The sequence below is a fragment of the Eucyclogobius newberryi genome, unplaced genomic scaffold, assembly GCF_026437365.1.
Source record: "Eucyclogobius newberryi isolate DKJ021-1_F unplaced genomic scaffold, fEucNew1.0.hap1 SCAF_4, whole genome shotgun sequence".
In the NCBI taxonomy this organism is placed as follows: domain Eukaryota; kingdom Metazoa; phylum Chordata; class Actinopteri; order Gobiiformes; family Gobiidae; genus Eucyclogobius; species Eucyclogobius newberryi.
The window spans coordinates 3,226,930-3,250,667 of NW_027316056.1; the positions used below are offsets into that span (position 1 = coordinate 3,226,930).

At 36.9% G+C, this 23,738-nt stretch overlaps 1 protein-coding gene across 9 annotated transcripts in view; it reads right to left on the reverse strand.

The window, feature by feature from the left end:
- LOC140377613 (teneurin-3) overlaps nt 1–23,738 on the reverse strand; it is a 470,016-nt gene that overhangs the window by 77,571 nt on the left and 368,707 nt on the right. For all 9 annotated transcript variants that reach the window (XM_072463087.1, XM_072463086.1, XM_072463085.1 and 6 more), the window contains 3 exons: nt 22,812–22,943; nt 21,801–21,936; nt 12,834–12,977 (listed from right to left, as the gene is read on the reverse strand). In XM_072463087.1, coding sequence (XP_072319188.1) covers nt 12,834–12,977; nt 21,801–21,936; nt 22,812–22,943 — 412 coding nt within the window. The remainder of the gene's footprint in view (nt 1–12,833; nt 12,978–21,800; nt 21,937–22,811; nt 22,944–23,738) is intronic.

A 23,738-nucleotide genomic window follows, 5' to 3' on the forward strand; every position in this document is an offset into this window, starting at 1 on the left:
TTCAAACGGCAGGATTTTGAACAGGAAAAAAGTTGATTATCGAAACAAAATCTGACCTTTTTGAAGGACATGAGCTGACGACAAGTTTTTACGGTTTTCAAATTTTGACTTTATTTGGTGTATTTATACTTGTTGTAGATATAAATTATAGTTTTACACCAGTCGAGCAGGTATTTGGGGAGAAAACGTTGACAAATTTGTAGAGAATCTGCATAATTTAGACAAAGAAACAACGTTTTTGAAAAAGTTCTAAACATAAACAAAATAAAGTCGCTCTCATATATTATATTACAAACAGAAAGTGAAATTAAAAATGTGCTATTCTGTGACAATTTATTTTAAAAAAAATTGGCAAAATTCTAAATATATTGATCTTAACTGCATTTTTCATTAGTTCAATGAGTTGTCCAAACTGTCAGAAGCACTTTCAACTAACAGATATTTTAATTTAATCTATATTTAATCTAGTATTTTGTCTCTCTTCCTCTCTCCATCTCTTTCCCTGTCTTTCCTTCTGCCTCTTCCTCTCCCTCTTTTCACTTGTTTTGTTTCTCTCTCTGTCTCTCTTCCTCCCCCTTCTCCTCCCCCATCTCCTCCCATCTCCCCTCTCTCTTCTGTCACACAGATCTAGGCTTGAGGAAAGTCTCTAACACTACAGAAGAGCATCACACGTCCATCAAGCACACACTGTACATGAACGAGGAAGTAGATCTTCAGTGTCACGGCTGAACTGCACAACAACACTCAGGACTGCAGCACAGATCTCCACTGAGAAACATGGAGAAATTCAAATCATCTACTCGCCTTTATAGTTGTAGGTCACCATAGTTACTCTAATGTCCAAGGACGTGAAGGAGGTGAGCGTCTTGAGCAACGATTGAACGATTGTATGTCTCTTACTTGAATCTATTTTAGACATGAGAATGGGACACGAGAATGGGGCGAGATATGCACTGCACATAACATTTAGCAAATTTTTTCTGTTTTCCTCAAACCTTACTTCTTCAAGGACACAACTTATGCAAAGTGTACTTCTTCTGAACTTTAAACCATATTATAACCATGTTCCCTCATCAAAAACAGACCTGCAACTGTATTTAGCTTGTCATGATTGTTTCATTAATCCTGTTTACGAGTTCCTCTGAGCTTCAAAAAACACTCAGGTTCAAATTTCCCAGGTTCGTGATGTTAAAGGTTGGGATCCAGAAGTCTCCTGTGCTGTTTTAAACTCCATAAATCATCTTCTGAGCATTTCTGACGTCATATTGCGTTCATTCAAGTTATAAAACATGAGACGCCAAAGTATAAGTACAAGAGCATGTTTAAAACGAGAAAACTAGTGTCTGCGTCTCTCCCTCTCTTCCCCCTCCCTCTCTCCCTCCCTCTCTCTCACTCCCTCCCTCTCTCTCTCTCCCTCCCTCTCCCCCTCTCCCTCTCTCTCTCTCTCGCTCGACTGGCTCCGTCACAAAATTCTAAAGAATAAAGCCTAAAGAATAAAGTCTAAAGAATTCCGCAGACACTCATAATGCCCAAATTCATTTAAATGGGGAAAAAGTACTAATACTTTTGAAAATTCTGCTAAAAGTATAAGTTGTTCAAATGTCAGAAGTAATAGCACACGTACTACTATGAAAGCGATCATAATGAGGTATAACTTGTTGAAATCGGTTAAAGCGTTAAGGATTTGAAACTGGCTAAATGGAAAATCATGGAAAATATAACAAATTGTAGAACATATAGTGTCTGCGTGATTAGTGTCACAGACACTCAACAAGTGGAATAATGGCCACATACTTACACATACAGACAAATTAAAAGCACCAGAAATGTGGTAAATATTGGCAAAAGCTTTTATTGAAATACCAGGGCGAATCCTTAATCCACTGTGTTAAGTACAGTGTGATGATAATCTTTAATTTTGCAGCACATTTTCAATTAATGAGCAGAAAAATTGCAATGTAATGAGAGTTTTAATTGTGTCGCTTAATTGTTGAAGATAATTTATTTTTAATTCATAATTGGCCAGATTGTGGCCTCGAGGTCTTTCATTCACGACACCAAACATCAATATTTCTGTATTTCAACAAACATTCATCCACATGAGTTGAAAATAAATGATTGTTCCTAAATGTAGCGACTGCATTTGTCCCTTCAAACTTAATGGTCTGTATCATGCACTGAATTTGATCATGTTGTTGCATCACACATTTTCTGGAGTTGTGTTTTGTCCTTTATAACTTAAAGCAGTGCAAAAAAGTAACAATCAGAAGGCTTCTCTGTGTTTATAACCTAATAAATGAATTTAAGCATTCACATTTCTCCCTAAAATAACAAAGCCAAAGACTCCAAAAGCAGTTTATAGTGTTGATAATGCCTTTTTTCTCCCAACATGGCCTTCCTCTGTATTAAGAGTTGCAAAAGATTTAGTATTCAAATTAAAATCCTCACTTTATATAATACAACACATTAGTAGGAGTTGTTCTCCTCGTCGTTGCCCAAGGCTATAAAATCGTAACATTAATTATCAGCCGAGATATCACTGTTTTAGCAGAGTTCTAAGGGAATCGCTGCATCTTTTATGTATTATTCTGATGTGGAAAAGAAGAAGCTCTTTTAATTGTTCTTTTTTAATCAAAATAAAACAGTGCTGATATTCAGAAAGGTCTTCAGTTCCAGTATTTGTTTATGCACTAATAAAATGATTTAGCTAGAATTTGTTTGATTTAGTCTTGACGGCACTTTCAAAGACAACTAGAAAATTTGCAAAAAAGTGTGTAATAGTACAACATGTGTGTAAGTACTGATTTGTTGAAGTGTGAAGTTGTTTGAAGAAGTTTAATTGTGTAAAATTGCCGAATTTGTGTAAAAGTACTTTTTTGTGTAAAAGTACTTTTTTGTGTAAAAGTACTTTTTTGTGTTATAGTACTTATTGTGTAAAAGTATTTTTTGTGTAAAAGTACTGCATGTGTGTAAGAGTACTACGTGTGTAAGTATTAATTTGTTGAAGTGTGAAATGGTGTACAGTAGTTTGTGTAAAATTGCTGAATTTGTGGGAAAAGTACTTTTTTGTGTAAAAGTACTGCATGTGTGTAAAAGTACTACATATGTGTAAAAGTACTACATGTGTGTAAATACTAATGTGTTGAATTCTGAATGTGTTGAAAGTGTTTGGAAGTGTGGAAGGGTGAATATTTGTTGAAAAAATTAATTGTGTTCAATGCCACATTCATTACAATGGGATAAAGTACTTTTGTAAATACTGCAAAAAGTACAAATGTCAGAAGTAATAGTACACGTAAGACTGTGAAAGCGATCGTGATGAGGTATAACTTGTTGAAATCGGTGAAAGTGTTAAGGAGTTGAAACGCGCCGAAGGTTTGGACTGGAAAGGGTTAAATACTGATACTTTTGCAAATACTGCAAAAAGTACAAGTAGTACAAATGTCAAAAGTAATAGCAATAATGAGACAGTGAAAACGATCATGAAGAGGTATAACTTGTTGAAATCGGTGAAAGTGTTAAGGAGTTGAAACGCGCCGAAGGTCAGGAAAAAACTGGAAAAATATAATAATAATAATAAAAAACACTAGAGTGTCTGCGTGACATCACGCAGACACTCAATTATACACAACCAGTGATTAAAAACTATTACTATTACTACGCTTGCCAAATTGAAGTTTGCGAGGCCGGTGAGAGCGCGCACGTGAGCTCCGGGAGAGGCCGGTGAGAGCGCATGCGGGAGCTCCGGGAGAGAGCGATGAGAGTACAGTTTATACAGTACTTTTATTTGTTAAACAAATGCTTGGGCCTGTAAAAAGGTTTTGTTCCTTGCTTTCAATGTTTTATGGAGTATTTCATTGTATAATAACTGTAAAAAAATAAAGGTTTCTACTTCTCGGATTTCGACTCCCGCGGGTTCTTCTTGGAACGTAACCCCCGCGATAGACGAGGGATCACTGTATAAGATAAGATAAGATAAGATATTCCTTTATTGTCCCACATGGGGAAATTTCATTGGTGCAACGCAGGTAGATACAGAGGTAGATCCAGAAGAACAGATCACTTATAGGAAGTCTGAAAAACACTTTCAGTAGAAGATCTCCTATAAATAAATAAAAACTCCCATAGACAAATAAATAAATAAATACATAAATACCATTGCATGTGATCACGACAGTAATTGCACATCAATATAACTTATTGACATTGGTTAAAGCGTTAAGGAGTTGAAACTGGCTAAATGGAGTACTAATACTTTTGAAAATACTGCTAAAAGTACAAGTTGTTCAAATGTCAAAAGTAATAGCACACTGTGAAAGCGATCATAATGAGGTATAACTTGTTGAAATCGGTAGAAGCGTTGAAGAGTTGAAACTGGCTAAATGGAAAATATAATAATAAAAATTATGACATCACTCAAAAATACAAGAACATATAGTGCCTGCGTGACATCACGCAGACGCTCAACAACTACAAATACATTTTTCATCATGTATATTGTTTTCAAATATAAATGCATTTTATGTAAAGTATTTTGTGCAAAAATTGCCACAATTGCACATATTTGGGACATTCAAATCTGAAATATGGATAAAGTCAGATTTATAGGCACAGTAGATGAACATATAACTCCTTTGTATTTGAGAAAACTTGACCTCACTAAACACTCGTGTAAAAATTCCGATTTTGCTCAATTTATTTGATTACGTTTTTAATAATCAGGCTTGGAATCAGATAATAACTAATCCTTTTGTACGATCTGTGAAAATCTTGCCGTGTGCAGATGCTGCTTTAAGGACTGATATTTATGTCCCTGGTGATGCTGCAGATATTATTGTTTCCACATGGAAACAAACCGACCAAAAGTCTGTTAATGTTGCACTGTGTATACATCTTTTTTTTTAGTTTGATGGGAATAGGTTGAGCTTGTTTGTACAATGGAATTTATTAAACGCTTAACGCACAAAACTTTGGAATATATGTTTATTTTTATGACATATTGGCAGATAAAACGGTCTAAAACAAAATAAAATACTCTGGTCACAGAAGCTTTTACCACTCAGGCCCGGTGTATGAAGGTGTACAGATTGTGCTGCACTGAAGGTTAATGCTGGATCTTGATATACAATATAACATACCTCTACGTGTAAATACAGCGCTTATAAATAATGCATTTTTCCTGTCGTACATTTTGATAACGCACTCTGCAGCTCAAGGACCCGCTGACAAAACAAGCACTGGTCCAAATGCTTTCATCTATAAATAAATATGAATATGACATCATGGCCACTTTAATGTACAACAAACACGCAGCTAGGTCTTGTCAAATGCATAAAAATATCCGACTAGATGATGACGTATCCCGAAAGTTTACGCAAAAAAACAAATTCGAATTAGCTTCCTCGACAGTGACAAGAATGCCCGTGTGTTTTGACAAGCCTAACTGACAGATTTACATAACACAACGGCCAAGAGGAAGTGACTGCTCCTGATTTGCGTTGACGCGATGCATAAATGTCGTGTTCTAATAGGAGCCGAGCTGCTAACAAAGACATATGCGCTTGCTAAGTCTCGGTGGGATAAACACAGATTGCGAGGGAGGCTTCGCTGTCCCTCCCAGATACGAAATCGCACCTACGAAGAGCGTACGGATATAGACGTAAGAAAATCCCCAAATTACACCTGCGACTATGCGACAAGGTGTTGAAAGCCCAAGAGGGAGAGCGAGGGGCGAGGGAGAGCCAGGAGTGATGGATTGGGTGACAGATAGAGGACAGCACCGCGGGGTGGGGGATGCATAAAGACGCAGCATATGTAAAGCTGAAAAATGCATTCTGTATGTGCATAATGTGGACGTGTAAGCGTTTTATATATGTTATACTGTCCACGATTCAAAAAGATAAGTGCGTGTTCGTGAGTGGCATTCGATGTGTTTTCAACTCTGATTAAAGAAAACAGACAGAAAACATACAGTCTCCCACAAAAGTAAGAACTAGAAGTCAATATTTATGGTTTTAAAGCAGCTGGAGGTGTAGCCATGAAATATATAGCTTTACTCAAGCAAAAATAAAAGGTTGTAACTTTAGGGCCTGAACAATATATTGTCCAATACTTTTTTCACAGTGTGAGTCCGTTTTATACAGCTACAGAATGTGATTTTTGACTATGTTTAGCTGATTAATTTTACTTTCAAAAAACAGTTAATTTCAGATGAAAAATGTGATGTTTTGCTATATATTTACTTTCTTGTTACTTTACAATATAATCTAAAGACACACTTCCCGGTTGGAATATGCACGTAGATAACCTGTGAGCGGTAAGCACTCATTCATTTCAACGTAGAAGAGCTGCAATGTCTGTTCAGCAACTACAAGAACAAGAGCAAACACATTTTCAGACTTTAGGAGTTATACTTTACCAAATACAGATATGAAAAATAAATGGAGAAGAATTAAGTGGGCCAGCAGCACAAATGTGTATAAATATCCAATAATGCTAGCAGTAACGTTGTGCTAAATGCTACAGAGATGCAAGCTGCTGTATTTTAACGTCCACAGAACAGTCAATCGAAGGCTTCTGACCCTGGATAACCCTTGGGCATACAAAGAAATGATGTGGTGTAAGAAACAATGCAATCTTATTATATTTTGGATAAAAATATAGATATTGTTGTGTCCTTGAACGCTTAATTCAAACACTTCATCCACAATGTCCAGTTACAGTATGTGATACATTGTACACTGCGTTCAGACACGCCGTGCTTTGACGCTGGTTTAATCACAGTTTAGTCCAGATGTCGACTCGGTTCGGTCCTTTTCTTGCCGTGGTTTAGTCCACGTTTTTATGTGGCATTTCAATATAGACTAAATGTATCACAAATTGCACTAGTTAATCAGCAAAGCATTGTATGTCCATTGTAGTGCTCTCGACACAGCACAATGTTATATGCAGTTTGTGTTATGTATGTTAATCATTAGGAGAAGAAAAAGTAGCAAATTGACTTGGGCTGCATGATTTTCAAACAATGCCATTTATGCAAGTTGTTTGTAGCTCTCACAAACCCTTACTATTTACATGCGTGGATTTTTTTGGGCCAAACAGCTTTTTTTCAGATGGAAAAATGATGCAGGATGGATCCCTCATGCACAGCCAATAATCTCTTATCCCAAAGTGTCTATTAGCACTCGCACGGCTCTTTCTTTTATAATTTGATGAAGACAGCCTGTAGTGGTCTGTTTTTTCCTACAAAGTTTTGATTTTACAAATAGAAAAAAATAGGTTGGGTAATGCAGAGTTAATGTTATTTCAAAAGAAGATCTCATAATACTTGGACAAACTTTCAATTCTCAACCTAAAAAGAATGTGGAGCATAGACAGAAATGCACTTAAGTCATCCACAGTGACTACTTCATCATTATATTTTCCACTTTTCACATTTCAGGTTGTTTATCTACAGTGCAGACGTGTCGCAAATGAATGTCCTGATCACAGGAAATGCAATAAAAAGCAGCAAGGCAAAGCACTAATAAACAATCCGGCAAATAGAGAAGAGCGCGACGAGTAATATGAGATGTTCAAATGAAAAAGAACATGCTTTTTGTCACTAAGTCAGAGATGGAAAGTTGCGCTGTGGTTGCGTTCATTTGGGCTGAACATAATGGAAAGGGTTTTGAAGTAAATGCCATTGCGATTGGATTTACAGCATATTGCAAAACATCATTGACATTTTGTTTCTTGGCTTTAAACTAAATCATCAGGTTCAACTTTTGTGAAATTACTGTTTAGATAGTGGGCGGGGCCTCCAAAATAGAAATCCACAAACTTGTCATATTAATTGCAAATAAATTGTAAAGTCCTTTCCATTGATCCATTGATGAACAGAGAAGATTTTGAACTTTGTGCCAGTTTTTGTTTCATGTTGACAGGCCCAGTAATTAAAGAGATACAAACCATAAACCAGGTCAGAAAATCTATACTCTGATAGTTAAACAGTGAGCTCTACCACTCTTAACTGCCCTCCAGCTCAATTTTAAAGGTGTTTATTCTACAGCGTGCGCAGAACAGATATATATATATATATATATATATATCTGTTCTGCGCACGCTGTAGAATAAACACCAGATTTATTTAGGCTCAAAGTAGTGTTGATCTGAAGTTCTATCGTTTCTCACTCATTCGCGCGGCAGGAGCGGCGCAGCGCGGAGCAGACAGCTGTGGGGCTACGTCACGGGTGGGCGGGGCACACACGCGCTCTGAGACTACGTCACGGGTTGGGCGGGGCACGCGCGCTCTGAGACTACGTCACGGGTTGGGCGGGGGAGCCAGATCGCTCTTCGCAAGGGTGGGGGCGAATATCAAACCAAGCCGTCTGCATTTCCGTGTTGGTGAGGGGGTCCAAGGTCTGGGTGATATTTTTTAACTATTATGTTAAGGGTGTTGCACAACCCTTATTATTATCAATTATACACTTAGGATAGACTACGAAACGTGAAAAAAAGCATGTTATGGCACCTTTAAACTATTCATGAGTTTCCGTCACGTGACTTATTTGACGTCACTGCCATTTCGAAAAGGTGTGAAGTTCTGGGTTTTGATCCTGATCGAGTCGCTGACACTTAAAAGTAGAGTTTTGTGGACATTTTCTTCCTGGTCCACAAGCCCTCTGCAACGGACAAGCCCTCAAGCTGTCAAGAGCACGGACTTTGTGCTTGATCCAAAAATATAACACCCGGACAGCTGGAAATTAGGCTTGTTAAAACTGCAATCAGGCTAACATTTAGTAGCCTAGCCACGCAAAACTATTGACCTCAATTTATTTTGTAATGCCCAAAATCACAACAGCAGTTGCCTCGAAGGGCAACAATGAGAACAGATCAAACAATGTTCATAGGAATTTAGTAATGTCCCATTATCCCATGTCCTTAGACAAATGTCTTTAAGTCCCCTGTCCTACAAAACGTCACGGAAAAAGTAGAAACCTTGAGGAGTTCCACAGTGAAGGAGAGATCTGATGATTAATCGAGGTGGATGAATCGTTCATCTGGAGTTATGTAAACTAGCATTAGCCCGCTGCTAACTATCTGAAACAAACAGCTCAGTCTGGAGTGATTTCTGTAAGTCCACTGGTCTCTCCTGACCACAGTCATACATTTCTGGACAAACCTGATCATTATGATGTTACAAAAGAGAAATCCTTTGATTTTTTTTTGTTATGTTTTTGTTGGTAGGGCCCACAGTGAGTATGCACCTCAAGATGGCAGTAGCACCGAGTGTCACGTCACTTCAGACACATGATTAGCTGTGCTAGGATGTTGTGATGCCCCCCAACTTTGCTTTAAAAAACATTACTGTCACCTCAGCATTTACAGGAAATTATATTATGTTGAATTAACTTTTACTATTCATTGTATTTTTCTTTTAATGTCTTGCATGATGTAATCTATTATAAATGTGTCTTTTGTGAAGCACTTGCTTCATGCTTGTGCATGAATTGTTCTTTATAAATAATTTTGCCTTGCCTTTTAACCAATGTTTGATTCATGTTAATAGAACCAAGAATTACACATCAAAACATCTGCATTTTGACAATCAACAACAAAATGTATCAATAAAGGTTGATCATTTCTTCCATACATTTCGAAACATATTGGTTAAGAAAGGGAGTGGAAGGCAAAACACTCACAGCCACATGTTAAGTCTCAGTAATAACAGAGATATTATCCATAAATCAGGACAAACCCATATAATCTCACCTGCCCTCCAGCTCAATGTGAAACGATTGCTCTTTTAACGTTGTGGCGTCGTGTGAACACAAACTTACTGAGCAGACAAGGACCAATAAGGAGACATAAGTTTCAGCTCTTCCCTTGGTCGCCCCAAAGCTGCACGACAAACACTGTTCTGACAACTGCTGCGACAATGCATTTTAAACGCATTTAGACTTGGACATACAATTAGCCAACTAATGATGTGGAGATGCATGGAGAGAGGAGTCCAGAGGAGAACCATAAAGGAGGCATTTTCAGGGCTCATTTGCACAATAACATACAGGCAAACGTCTGGAGGGTTGTGGAGCTTAAAGCGAGAGAAACTTCTGTATGGACAATTATTAACTGTATTTTTGTTTAATGAATAAATCATTTGAAAATGACAATTGCAAAAGACACTAAAGGCACTTTTTTCCTGTTACTTATTCTGTCCATATGCTGCACTTTACATAATTATAATTGTAGTCATAGCCATTTATTATAATGAAAGTAATGTAGCCTTACACTCCACTTGCACAGTTTTGACAGTATTATAAGTCTGTTTGAATAGTTATTTATCAGATTTTTCCTGCTGTTCTTTTACTTTAATTTGGACTAAGTTTGGAGATGGATATATATATATATATATATATATATATATATATATATATATATATATATATATATATATATATATATATATATATATATATATATAAATCTGTGTATTAAAGTTTTTTCTGTTCTATGCCATCACACTGTAAGGACATTAAGGACTTTTATTAAATGTGCTGTAATTGCTTTTTACCATCTTTGCAAAGGTCCAAACATAAATTATTCCTCACTTTTCTAACAACAACTAGCATGCTAACAGCGCGCTTCCTCGTTTTTCAGAGAATAAAATGCTCTATAATTCGATGCAGACAGCACACAGCGGTCTCATTTTGACACAAATGCACTGGAGTAAAACAGATTTTGTTTTGTTTTGTTTTGTTTGTTTATATATAATTCCAAGCCTGATTTATTTATTAACTATTTATTCATTTATTAAAAATGAGGCAAAATTACATTTGTTTTGCCAATTTTCAGTGGGATATATTTAACTTCTAAATAAGATATCAAAAATCTCTTCTGTACATGTTTTTGTATCTAATTGGTCAACAAAATTAAGCAATCATTTTTAACCCTTCTATCCATATTTCAGATTTCAGAACCTGTGTAATTTTGTAATTTTTACACATAAAATTCCTTATTCTCTATGAAAACATTACATGATGAAAACTTGCAATGCATCTTTTTTCTTATATGGTTGTTTAATTGTTGCTTTATGTTACATCATGTCAACCCTAACCCTAACCCATGACAACCACTAAATTGTGTATATATTCAGTCAAAGTATTTTGTATGAGTTTATTTTTTATCTTATTTAGTTAACCATTTTTTTAAATTGATGCCTTATTATTATTATTATTATTATTATTATTTTTTGCCATTATTTTTTTGTTTCATGTTGCACTTTATCACCGAAGAAAGTTCCTAGTTTGTGAATCTTCTTTTTATTCACTGACAATGGCAATAAACCTTTTTCTGATTTCTACTTAAATCATAACTGTTGTACTTTTCTGTAGTGTCGTGTTCATTCACCTCTCAGTTCTACAATATATGTTCTAACACGTCCTGGGGCAGAGCGACGGAAGTGTGGCTGCCATTTTGTTCCACTCAAACCAATCAACATGAACACAAACATTTTCATAAGCAAAGTGTGTGAAGTGTTCAACATTTTCAGTGGCAAAAATCAAACCCAAAGTCTTCACACTTACTGTATCCATTTACTTTCACGTTGAATCTAAAATTGCTTGTTAAAACTTATAACGAACAAAGAACGATGAGGGATAAAACAGGAAAGACAATCTCAGCGGTACCAAAGTTCAAAACAGAAAAAGGATTTTAGCCGCCGCCGCCGGCGCTGATTGTTGATTATTTCCTGTTTCTGCATCTTTGCATAAATCCAACCTCTCGAAGACGAGGTCGCACACTTGAGGCGCGCTTTAATGGAGTGCGTTTCTGTTCCTTTGTTTTTGCCGCACGGTGCCGGTTGTTCTGGGTCGCCGCGGTAGCTGTTTCGCCCAGAGGATGTGGACTGAAGACAGGCGCTATTATGTTTTTGAATATGAACAAGCTTGGAGATCGGGTTGAGTTTTGAGTCACGGAGTAAAAATGCTTTTGAACAAAGCAGAGACAGAAAATATAAATGTTGTACAGTGTTGAAAGAAAATGCAAGAGTGTTCGTTTTAAGTGAACTAATCAAACTAAATCAGAAATGTTCTTTATTAATTATCTGATGATAATTGAGTGTCTGCGTGATGTCACGCAGGCACTATATGTTCTTGTATTTCACATATTTTTTATTATTATATTTTCCATGATTTTCCATTTAGCCAGTTTCAACTCCTTAACGCTTCAACCGATTTCAGCATGTTATACCTCATTATGATCGCTATATATACATTTCTGTTCTGCCATTTTAAAGTCCCTTTCTACATCTGACTATTTTTTCTTAGCTAATTCTGGCCATGTCAGATATAGACATAGATAGTCTGTATTCAAGGGAACTCATTAATATCAATGTAGAAGAGCTGCTCTGTCACCCACTCAACAACTACACGAGAAAATGTAGACATTAGGAGTTTTATTGCACTAAATAGGACATGGGGTAGAATACATTTGTCTAACGGGCTAAATTTGCTAACAAGCGCTACAGGCTAAATGCTATTACGACGCTAGCGTGGCCTGCTGTATTTCAAACATCTACAGAACAATCCGTTCAGTTTTCTGCGGTAATGTCATGTCAGCAACTTCCATAAAGAGACAGTTGGTTGTGCGTAAGATACACATGATTTGTCAGGAAAAGTCGTTGGAAAGGGACAACATTGTATTTTGTGCCATTGAATCAAGAGTTTTTGCCCACGACAGACCACGCCCTATGTGCTGCCTCCATAGCACTGGCACTGACACGTAAACACCAACAGCAGAATATTGGTTGGCGTGTGTGAAAAGTACCGGATCACGTTGTACTCAGGTCCTACCGTTCTGCACGTCCAGGATGTGGTGCTTGTCCAGGGTCCAGCCGCCCATGTTCGACGCGTCCAGCTCGTAGCCCTGCAAAATGGCCGTCCTCTTCTCCCACAGAATCAGGTCCAAACACGACTCGTACTCGAAGCCCACAGACACTGGAAAAAAATGTGTTATTGTTATAACATTTTTAGTTACAATATTATTTGACGAGAACAGTTGAAGAGTGTTGATTTTTTTGTTCTTAGCGGTGCAATGGTGTTGTTTTATCTGAAATATTCCACAGTATGGCATTAAACTTAATTTATGGTTTTACTACTAAAAAATACCACCTGCTATTCTAGGCAAAGCAACACCTAGTGCGAATGACAGTTTTTTTTAATGATTTTATAATTTTGACTTTATTTGGTGTATTTATAGCTGCTAAATGACAGTTTTACAACAATCAAGAAGCTATTTGTAGAGAATGTTGGAAGTGACATCACACAAGGGACACTCATTTTGCAAATTTTATGACAAATTTAGAAGGCAAGAAACACATTTTTTTGACCCTCTAAACAATAATTGAACTAAATAAAGGTGCTCTCATATTTTTTTTTTTTTATTGACAAACGTTTCGGCCCAGTGGTTGCAAGCAAATTTCCTAGTACAAGTATTTCCTTTACAAACAGGAAGTACAATTAGAAACTTTGCTATAACTTTAAAAAAATGCTATTCTGAGATATAAATAGTATAATTTTTCACTAAATTTTAAATATATTGATAGCTAAGATCAATATATTTACAATTTAGTGAAAAATTATACTATTTTTATCTCAGAATAGCATTTTTTTAAAGTTATAGTAAAGTTTCTAATTTCTAATCCATTTCAGTTGAATGAGTAGTCCAACCTGTCATAGGGACTTAAAGTTACAGGTACTCTAAGCTAAAGGTTACAGGCAACAAAAAGAGCTTTAAATAATCTTATTGAGACATAAATCAACAAAAGCCGTTTTAATGACACGCTTTCATGATATTCCTGAAGTCAGACAAGAACTTAAGAAAATGTTTATTCATCACATGGGAAAGTGACGTTCTCTTGACCAAAGCTAAATGCGCACAGTTAAGCACCACATGCTGCCTTTTCTCACATGAAAACATTTGTCTCTGTGAGGTAGAAAACTCGTAAAGTCAAGAACAGGACCGACGCCAAACCACATAAAAACACACCCAAAATCTTCAAATCTGTGCCAAAAGCAGCTGCCGCCATTTTCCCAGCGCACATCTGGGACACTTGTATTATTAATATTATACTGTCGGACTCGTGTAGCAGCACAATATAGCTTTTCTGGTGTATATGTTATAGGGCTAACGATTAATTCAGTAGTCAGCTAGTCCAGCAAGTATCTATTTTATACAACTGAATTTGTTTTACAATTCATTTTGACTTTTTCAATACATTTTAACCATATACAGACTGAAATATGGTGACTGAAGTCTTCTAGATTAGAGAAAATGTGTGTGATATTGATTCAATACAGTTTGATTTAATAATGCCAATAGAAAGATCATTTTAGAATCCGTATAATCCAGATTTCAAAATGATCCAAAATACAATGATTTTTTTATTGTCGTTCCGTCACAATCGGTCGATTAATCGTTGCAGCTCTACAATGTGGTGTCAATACTGCAGATTTTTTAATCAATCTTTTTTTTTTTTACACTAATGCAAAAATAAATACTCACAGTTTGGATTATCAAAATACCTGTAGTAAAACTCTGTTAACATGAATATTGAAAGTAGTTGTCGTTGAATGGGTCTTTCACTTTGCATTTGAAATCTTAAATTAGATGTCTGATGCCTTCTGCCCTCAACAGTACCAAAACCATTTTGATGTGAATAATTTGCAGCGTGACTAATGTTAATATGATGCTTTCAGAGTGAAGGCATTTTAAAGAGAACATATGAAGTAAATTAAAGCGCTTTTAAACATGCGATAATGGTCTTCCCTCACCGTTGTCTTAGTTGTATTTTGATTGACTCATCTTGGCTACGTTTAAGAAAATGTTGTCTTAATTATGTTGAATTTTCATTGCATACTTCTTTATTGTAATAAGAAAACAAATTACTCACATCAAACGTAACTGTTACACATACATTTCAATTATCTAATAACCGGTCAAACCTTTGAATGAATTAATCAAATTTAGGATTTCATCGGTCGTGGTGTCATTAATCATGAATCAAAAAAGGTCACAAAACCATTTTTCAATAAAAATAATAAGTAATCTGCTGCTTGCTTAGTAACGGTGAACTGAGCTCTCAACATGAAGTTAATGGACCCGTTTTAATTATTAAGCTGTTTTCAATCAATATTTCAGTTTAAAATCTTTTAGTTTAATACTATATTCAAAAACAGTTCCAGTAAGCGTGTATACACTTTAAAAACATGCTAGAATGAAACAAAAAACTACTCTAAATTAAGTTTTAAAGTGCTATTATCATAAAAAACCATACAAGCTCCACTGAATTGAACCTAGTGTATGTGTTATAATAAGAGAATTAAAGTAAATGAGATTAAAAACAGAGTACAGATGGAGAATGTGTGCAGTGAAAAGAGGGACACAGAGAAACTTAAGAGCCATTGGAAATAACTGTGATGCTGGCATTTACTGCTCGACTGCTGTGAGGAGCAATAACGCTGAGGTTTATGGGGCTTCGAGGGAGCGACGCCAGCTTAGCATACGGCCGATTCAAACAATGATGAAGACGCATCGCAAATGTACTTAACAACAACAGACGTGGAGTGAGAGCATGGTTAACGGTGCACTGTGTGACTTTTCTGACACCTGTTTGTCTGCGAAGTTCACTAGTATATTAAACGTATAAATCGCGGAGACAAGAGGGTGAAGCTACCAGGGCAAGTTACGGGCCGAGTCTGTGGAGAGGCGAGCCTTCTCACGGAAATAACGCATGTTTTCTAGCAATAAAACCATTTGTAATTCAATAAATGCAAGTTAAATGAGTTTAATGTTATACTGTGGAACATTCCAGGCAAGCAATAACCATGGAAACAAGCAGGAGGCAAATTCCCCCGACAGAAGTTACATAATGCAACTCTAAATGGGCACCTAAGTTAATTCATCTGAAGAAAATAAACCCTATTCTGGAAAAACAGAGTTTATTGTGCACTCTTTTTCATTATAGAGCAGTTTATTCTTTGCGACCACAGAACAAATCCAGTGATGGTTTATGGACTCAGGAAACGTCTGGATTTTTATTGGTGACACAATAATCTGAGGTAAGTTCAAACGTGAGTGATTAGTGATCGCTCAGAGAAAACCGGATTAATGAAACAAGCGTGACCGAAGCTAAACACAACTCCAGGTATGTTTCAGTTGATGAAGCAACAATATTTTTGGCGTAAAATGTGTCTCAAATGATAAGACGTAGCAAAGGCTTAAATAATGGTCATCCTTCACCATTATTTCACCATAAATACCGGTGCACTTCCTCTTCCCCTCAAACATCGTCCATGAACCTTAGCTTAGCCACCAACGCTCATGTCTCTGGAGACTATTAAGAAATCCGAGCAGTGAAGTCAAATTTGTTACTGAATTAGCCCCAATCCCTACACTAACAACATTTCAACATTAGATGGGAAACACAGTATGTTTTATTCATCGTACGCAGCTTCATGTTTTTTGCATCAATTTGATCCTTTAATTGGACGAAGGACCTCGGTCAAAGACGACTACGAAGTATCAGAGAAACACTCGATTCCTCCATTCAAAACCTGCTTTACATGTGGACATTTATCACTCTCAGGAAGCGGCATGGTGTAGGCGAGCCGGCAATCGATCGAAACAATTACTCTAGCATATTAGCAAATACAAAGTGTTTGCGTTTGAGCTTTGTTTGTATTAAGATTTGGAGTTTGGAGATGGTGGCCATGAAATTCCGCAATAAAAAATTCAACTATGACCAAATTGGGTCATAAAGTGAAGGGAGGTCAATGGAAAATGATTTATTGGGGTTTTTACTTTCACAAAATGACGTGGATTGACTGCAGATGCACTTCACCTGAGTTATTTTACTGCTAAATCTCTGCTGCATGACATTACTCGTACTTCCATAATGTTTTCATGCAAGACTTGAACCCCGGTCTCGCACAGACATTGATTATTTTACGCTGTCACCGCTCGCGTCTAATTGCCCAGGTTCGTTTGATTTAAGATTATTTATTCTGGCTTGTGAAATACTTTGACGCCTTTGCTTTGGTAATTTATGTTTTATAACTCAGACTAATGTACTATATATGTAGTGACAAGGGGTCTAATGTGGAAGACTGCGAAGAGAAAAACATAGGATTAAAAGAAACAAAATACAAATAAAGGTTAATTGTTATTCCTTTCAGCATGACATGGGGTATTAGATAACAAACCCTATGACAATTTGACTTTTTGGTGTTTTAGAATGTGCGAGCAGTGCACTAAGTGCGAGCAGTGCACTAAGTGCGAGCAGTACACTATGTGCGAGCAGTGCACTAAGTGCGAGCAGTGCACTAAGTGCGAGCAGTGCACTAAGAGAGCAGTGCACTGTGTGCGAGCAGTGCACTATGGCGCGCAGCTTAGAGGGAACAGTGGCTCGCAGTGCACTATGTGCGAGCAGTGCACTAAGAGAGCAGTGCACTGTGTGCGAGCAGTGCACTATGGCGCGCAGCTTAGCGTGGCCATCTCTTGGGGAAATGTGGGCATTACAGGCGAAAGGTAAAATTAACGGCCAGCCACAGTATCGTGAGTTTGAATCCCGACTCCGACATTTGCTGCATGTCCTCCTTTCTCGCTCATCATTCCCCTTCCTTTCTTTCTCATTCCATCAACTGTCTAATAAAGCCTACGGCAAAAATAAATAAATAATAATAATAATTTTTAATATAACTTGGACAAGCTTAGCGGGCCGAATTGAAAGGCCCAACGGGCCGGATGTGGCCGTAGTTTGGGGACCACTGTCTTAAACAATAAATACGACTTTTAATGCCTTGTTTGCCCTAATTAGTTTACTCTTATTTGAAATATTAACACTACCTTTTCCTTTTTGAGATATATTTTCTCAAAATAGCGTGGCAAAAACCTTTGGCTACCCACTTTGTATTTTGCTCCGATTGTGCAGGACTAAGCCATCTTTTGGTGTCAAAGCAGAGAACCGAAAATGTTTTTGGTGGTTGCTATATCTTTATTTCCTCACACTGATGCCAAGGCAGTGTGCACACTTTCATTAGTAAGAATGTATTCTTTCATACACAATTATGGTCTGTAGAGGATAGAAAACATTTATACAAACGTTACAAAAATAAAAGTGTCTGTCCAGCTTTCCTATGAGAAAACGTGTATCAAAAACTATAAAACAGTGGCGTGCGGTCAGGGCAATCAAGGCGAGCAGTGATTGACCAATAAAATATTGTTCTGAAATATATCCATACAAACCTGTTTTCCCCTCACTCTGGCTGCTGGGTGTCACAATGTATTTTAGTGTCCCCTACAGGTCGCTGAGCATTACTGTGGGAAGCTTGGGTCTTCTTCTCAGTCTGTGGCCGTGTTCAGAGGCCTGTTCATGCTTCGCTCTCTAACATGAGCTTTTAGAACCAGAGCGGACAGCAGCTTATTTTAGAGCTCTGCACGCTGAATAAACCTGTGTTTAGATGTTTGCGGGTTCTGCCCTAACTGAGCATGTGCAGAGGAGAAATGAAGCAACAGCAGCGCCAAGTATCAATAGAAACAATCTTTTAGAGACTTGTCTTTGTTTGTAGCTAAGGCTCTGTTCACATTTCCAATGATCACGGTAGATGTTAGTTAGAGATACAAGCTGTATTTGAACAACATAGAGCCCTAGTTTGTGTAATGAATTGGTCGATGAAGTGAGACTATTTAAACCCTTCAGTGACACTTTCGGGTATGGGAGTTTAGCTCAGTAAACGACCTTCACGCGGGATACTTGGCTTCAAAACACACCCTTGCATATTTAGATTTTAAGTGTGAAATACCAGCGCATCGGGTGATGATGTCCCAATCACACCGCATTCAACGCACGACATAACTCAGCGTGATTGCATGTTTTTGTCTGTAGACATTTTTACCACGCTTTCTCCCTGGCACCTCCTGCTTGTCCTCATATCTGGGATTAATCACACTTTTGGCCGGCTCTTTCTGCGCTGACCACTCTCCTCCAAGTGAACACTATCTTACGGGGGCTGCGTGGCTTTGATTACACGCTCCGAGTTATAGCCCTAATCCACGGCCAAAAACAGCCAAGCGAGAGCGTTCAAACGACTTGGGTCCGAGCCAAGAAAAAGAAAAAGGACTATTCCATTACCAGCTGAATGTTTTGAAGACCAACAATCGTGGTTAAACGACGGGCCCGGTTGAAAATTGTCTTAAAATGTGTGGCGTTTTAAGATGAGAGAGAAAATCTGATCCGCTGCAGACGCCTCGAGTGTAAGCGGGTAATTCTTAAATCTTTCACGTGGACCTCAAGATGTCGAAAAGAAAAAGGCTAGACAATTTTAATGGCAGAATAAAAGTATTAGATTTATGGTATCAAATTTGATGGACAATTCGAGTTATCCTTGTTAACTTTTGTCTTCTCAAGTCACAATTGTCCAAAAAACGTGTCCAAAAAAGTTAAGATTAGTATTAGGGTTATAGTAATAGTTTTAAATACATTATCAACCAAATAAAGGTGGAAAATCAATTCAAAAGACCAAAAAAAGAACTCTTCACTCTGATTAGTTTAAAGTCCTTTATTGGAGCAAGGACAGCAGTGCATTTCGCCTGCAAGGTTGAAATATGGTGACTGAATGTTTCTCGATTTACAAATAAAGTGTATTATTACTGAAAATCAGGAATAGTGTATTGTTTTTTTGACATTTTGATTTAATACTGACACTGTCTTTGTCATAAAACGGTCATTTCGTATGTATTTTTTGTCTCTAAAGTCCAGACAGCGATTACGATTCACGACTAGTTATTTTTTACAGGTAGTTATGATTAGTTGAGTAATCATTAGACCTAATTAGTAAATTACAAACAAAAAGGCATATATGTTTAAATTTTAAGTTTAGGAAAAATAATAAGAGCTGGTATGTGGAATTAAAATTATACTACTACAACAGTAATTTCCAAATCCAAAACATCAACATTTTACCGGCCATTGTATTAATTTTGTTGTCATTCTATGTTATATATTATATGTTAGAGACAAATATTACCATCGCAATAGGTTTAATGAGCAATACATTTAACTAATTATTGGGTTATCTGATTATTCTAGTTATCTGACTTATTGTAGTAGTCAAGCGATTAAATTAAACAATGAGACTTTTAAAATACATTATCAAGCAAATAAAGGTGACGGAAGGCTTCTAGATAAGGAATAATGATGAAAATCTGAAACAGTTTATTTTAATTTGACATTTTGTTCATAAAAGGTCTTTTTGTATGTGTTTTAGAGTCTATATAGTCCAGATAACAACCACGATGATCAAAACACGATTAATCGCCATGTATCTGACAAAAACAAATTTTCAGCGTTCACTTTCCAATTCCACTTGTTATGGCACTTTAACTATCACTTTTCTCATCCAACCGCACAGCGACAATCATTCCAACCGTCCTTTTCATCACGACGGCAGAATATCTTCGCTTGCCTTGTTTGGAAACTTCTCCCGTCTTTTAATCTACGTTTGTTATGTTTGAGAAATATATATTTTTTCTGCCTACACCGTCGCCGTTTTCCCCGCAGGCAAACGAGAGCGAACTCACGCCACTTCATAAATCCGAGACAAAATGATTGCCAAAGACACTCTCCAGTCCTTCATCTTATTACGTACCCTGTCGGACGGTTAATATTAGGGTATTTTTCTTGCAGCCAAATTTATCAAAATGATGAGAAATACACCGGCCTCCATTCGAGACACGCGTTTCAAATATTCCTCGGGCGACGCCGCTTTTATAATAATGTATGAGCGCCAATTTCAGCCGCGTTACAAAACAGAATGGTAAATCTTTTTTTATGCTGCTCCGTCACAGCATTGGTAATAACTCAAGGGGAAGCATGTTCTCTCACTTGTCCCTCATAAAGGTGTCGAGGAGGTTAGCGGGCACATTATGTCGCCGCCATTTTCCTGTCAAAGCATTTGGCCAGAACGCATTTGAGCTACGGCTGCAGCGATTAGTCTGTCTGCGGAAGATGATCGGGAATCCCGCCTCCTCGCGCATGTTTATGGCGTGTTATTATGGAAGTGGATGAGTCGTGTAACAAATGATGAAATAGACTTCCCCCATGATGCAGGGTATTTATGTTGTGTTGAAGAAGCATTAGGTTGTATAGACAAGTGTAATATTCTTAAAATGCTTGCCACGATCACCTGTAGTACAGAAAATACATCTTCAGAATACTAATTTTGTATTCTGGGACAGTTATCTTTCCTAAAATCAACTAAATAAATTTGATGCCTGAATTTCAAGCTTTGGTATCGACTAAATAAATACCAATGCTTGAAATTCAGGCTTCAAACTGCATGTTAATAGTGAGAAAAATGAACGTTTTGAGTGAGAAAATGTTAAATTGTCTGCACAATCCATCAATAAATCAATCCGAAATCAAGGCTGTAAAAATAACCAACATGATTAAATTAAAACAAAATATGACATTTTCACCATTTAAATAGTTTATGTCATTATTTGCTTTGGATCGACATAAAATAGTTAAATGGAAAAAGGTTACGAAAGATTGCATGACTAACATGTCATTTTTTGTGCGTTTTATCCATTTAGTTATTGGTGCTTTTAACCCATGTTTTATTTATTTTTTTCTTCAGAATTATGACGTCAAAGGTATGATTATGTGTTTGTGTCCATTAGTTTCAAACTCAATGATAAAGACGAAGATGTAATGATTTAAACTGTGCTAAACCTGAATAAAACTCTAAACACGGACTCACCCACGGCCTCGGACAGTCCGTACACTCTCTGTCCGTACGCGTCCGTCTTGTCCCAGATGAAGGTGTAGGACAGGTTCGGCTGAGCGGGAAACCACTTCTGGAACAACCTCCCGACCACTGCGACCATCAGGTGAACCTAAGCACAAAAGAAATGTGTCAAAACATGGCTTTAAACTTAGCTTAGTCAAGGTTTCATTATTAGGTAAATGCAAAATGCCAGTCAAATGAATCACAAAAAAGTGCAGAAAAATCAACCTTATTTGAAAGTTTACATCCTTTTTTTTTTTAAGCTCTTTTAGTCATTTTTTTTTAATTATAAACTTGATATTCAAATTTGGCCTATCTTCAAAACAGTATTGACAATATTATCTAAATGTTGCTATATTGTCGACTTCTACATTTGGGTATGTAAATTAACTTTTCATAAGTTTCCTAAATTCATTGGTGTTGAACTTGAATAATTAGGTTGTTACAATTGATGTAACATTTGTAACAACCTCAAACACTACATGAAGAATATACATTTTGCCTTTACAGATTAATACAATATTGGGATTTCATTAGGGAATAGTATAAGAGATATAAAAAAATAGAGATGAATAGAGACAAAAATGACATAACAATGCATAAATCGTATAAATTGTATTTAACGATATTCTGACAATATGATGTAAATCCAACCGAAATGTGTTAAATTGTGTCTTTAAACGTGTTAGTGGAGGTTTAATTGTCAGAAAAATGAGAAATGAATCACAAAAATGCAGAAATATCACCTATACTTATGATCTTATTCTTATAATAACTTTATTTTTAATCAGCTCTTTTTGTAGCATTATTAGATACCCTCACTATATCTAAATTCTGATATATTGCACACCTCTGGAGTTACTACCATTCATCATCGAACTTTTATACACTATTCTTCTACTTTCTGCATCCTGCTACATTCGGACAAAGTCAAAAGAACACAGAAATAGAGAGTGAAAGAGAGAGTGTATAAGTGTGTCTGACCTTCATGAGGTTGAAGGGTATGGACGTCTGCGTCATGGTGACTTTGAGGACCGGCTTGTATCCCGCTGCTCTGGAGCTCAGATAAACCAAGTTCAAGTCACTGCCCGGGATCGAGGTCTCTTCTTGTAGCACCTGCAACGAGCAAACAAACTTTTTGGATTGACATCACAGATAATCCAACATGAAGGTAGACGTTATGGGTTTGACGTTGACAGTGGACAGTTTGCCCGCTAGAAAAATATATCGTATTTTCCGGACTATAAGTCACATCGGAGTATAAGTCGCACCAGCCAAAAAAATGCATAAAAGTGAAGCAAAAAACATATATAAGTTGCACTGGAGTATGAAATGCGGTTGCAAGTATGAAAATAACAAATAATATCACATATAAGTCGCTCCAAAGTATAAGTATATAAGTATAAATATAAGTATAAGTCGCACCCCTGCCAAAACTATGATAGAAGGTGCAACTTAAACAAAAAATACGATAAGATATTCCTTTATCGTCCACACATGGGGAAATACGGTAACTTTATTAGTCCCGTGGAGTAATTCAAGCACACTGAGCAGTTAAATACAAAAGACATGCCAGACGCGAGATCTACCGTATTTTCCGGACAATAAGTTGCACTTTTTTCATAGTTTTGGCCAGGGTGCGACTTATACTCCAGAGCGACTTATATGAGATATTAATTGTTATTTTCACACTGACAACCGCTAGTGGGCGCTCTAGGCTCTAAGTGACACAGAAGAAGGATCTGCACTTCCTCTACCTCTTGAGTTTGCAGAGTTGTTTAGAAGTGACACAGAGGAAGACGATTTAGTGATTAGGGGTATTACTGATGCTTTGTTACACTTGTTAGCATGTTCTTTATGCTATAGTTATCTGAATAACTGTTAATATGTTACGTTAACATACCAGACACT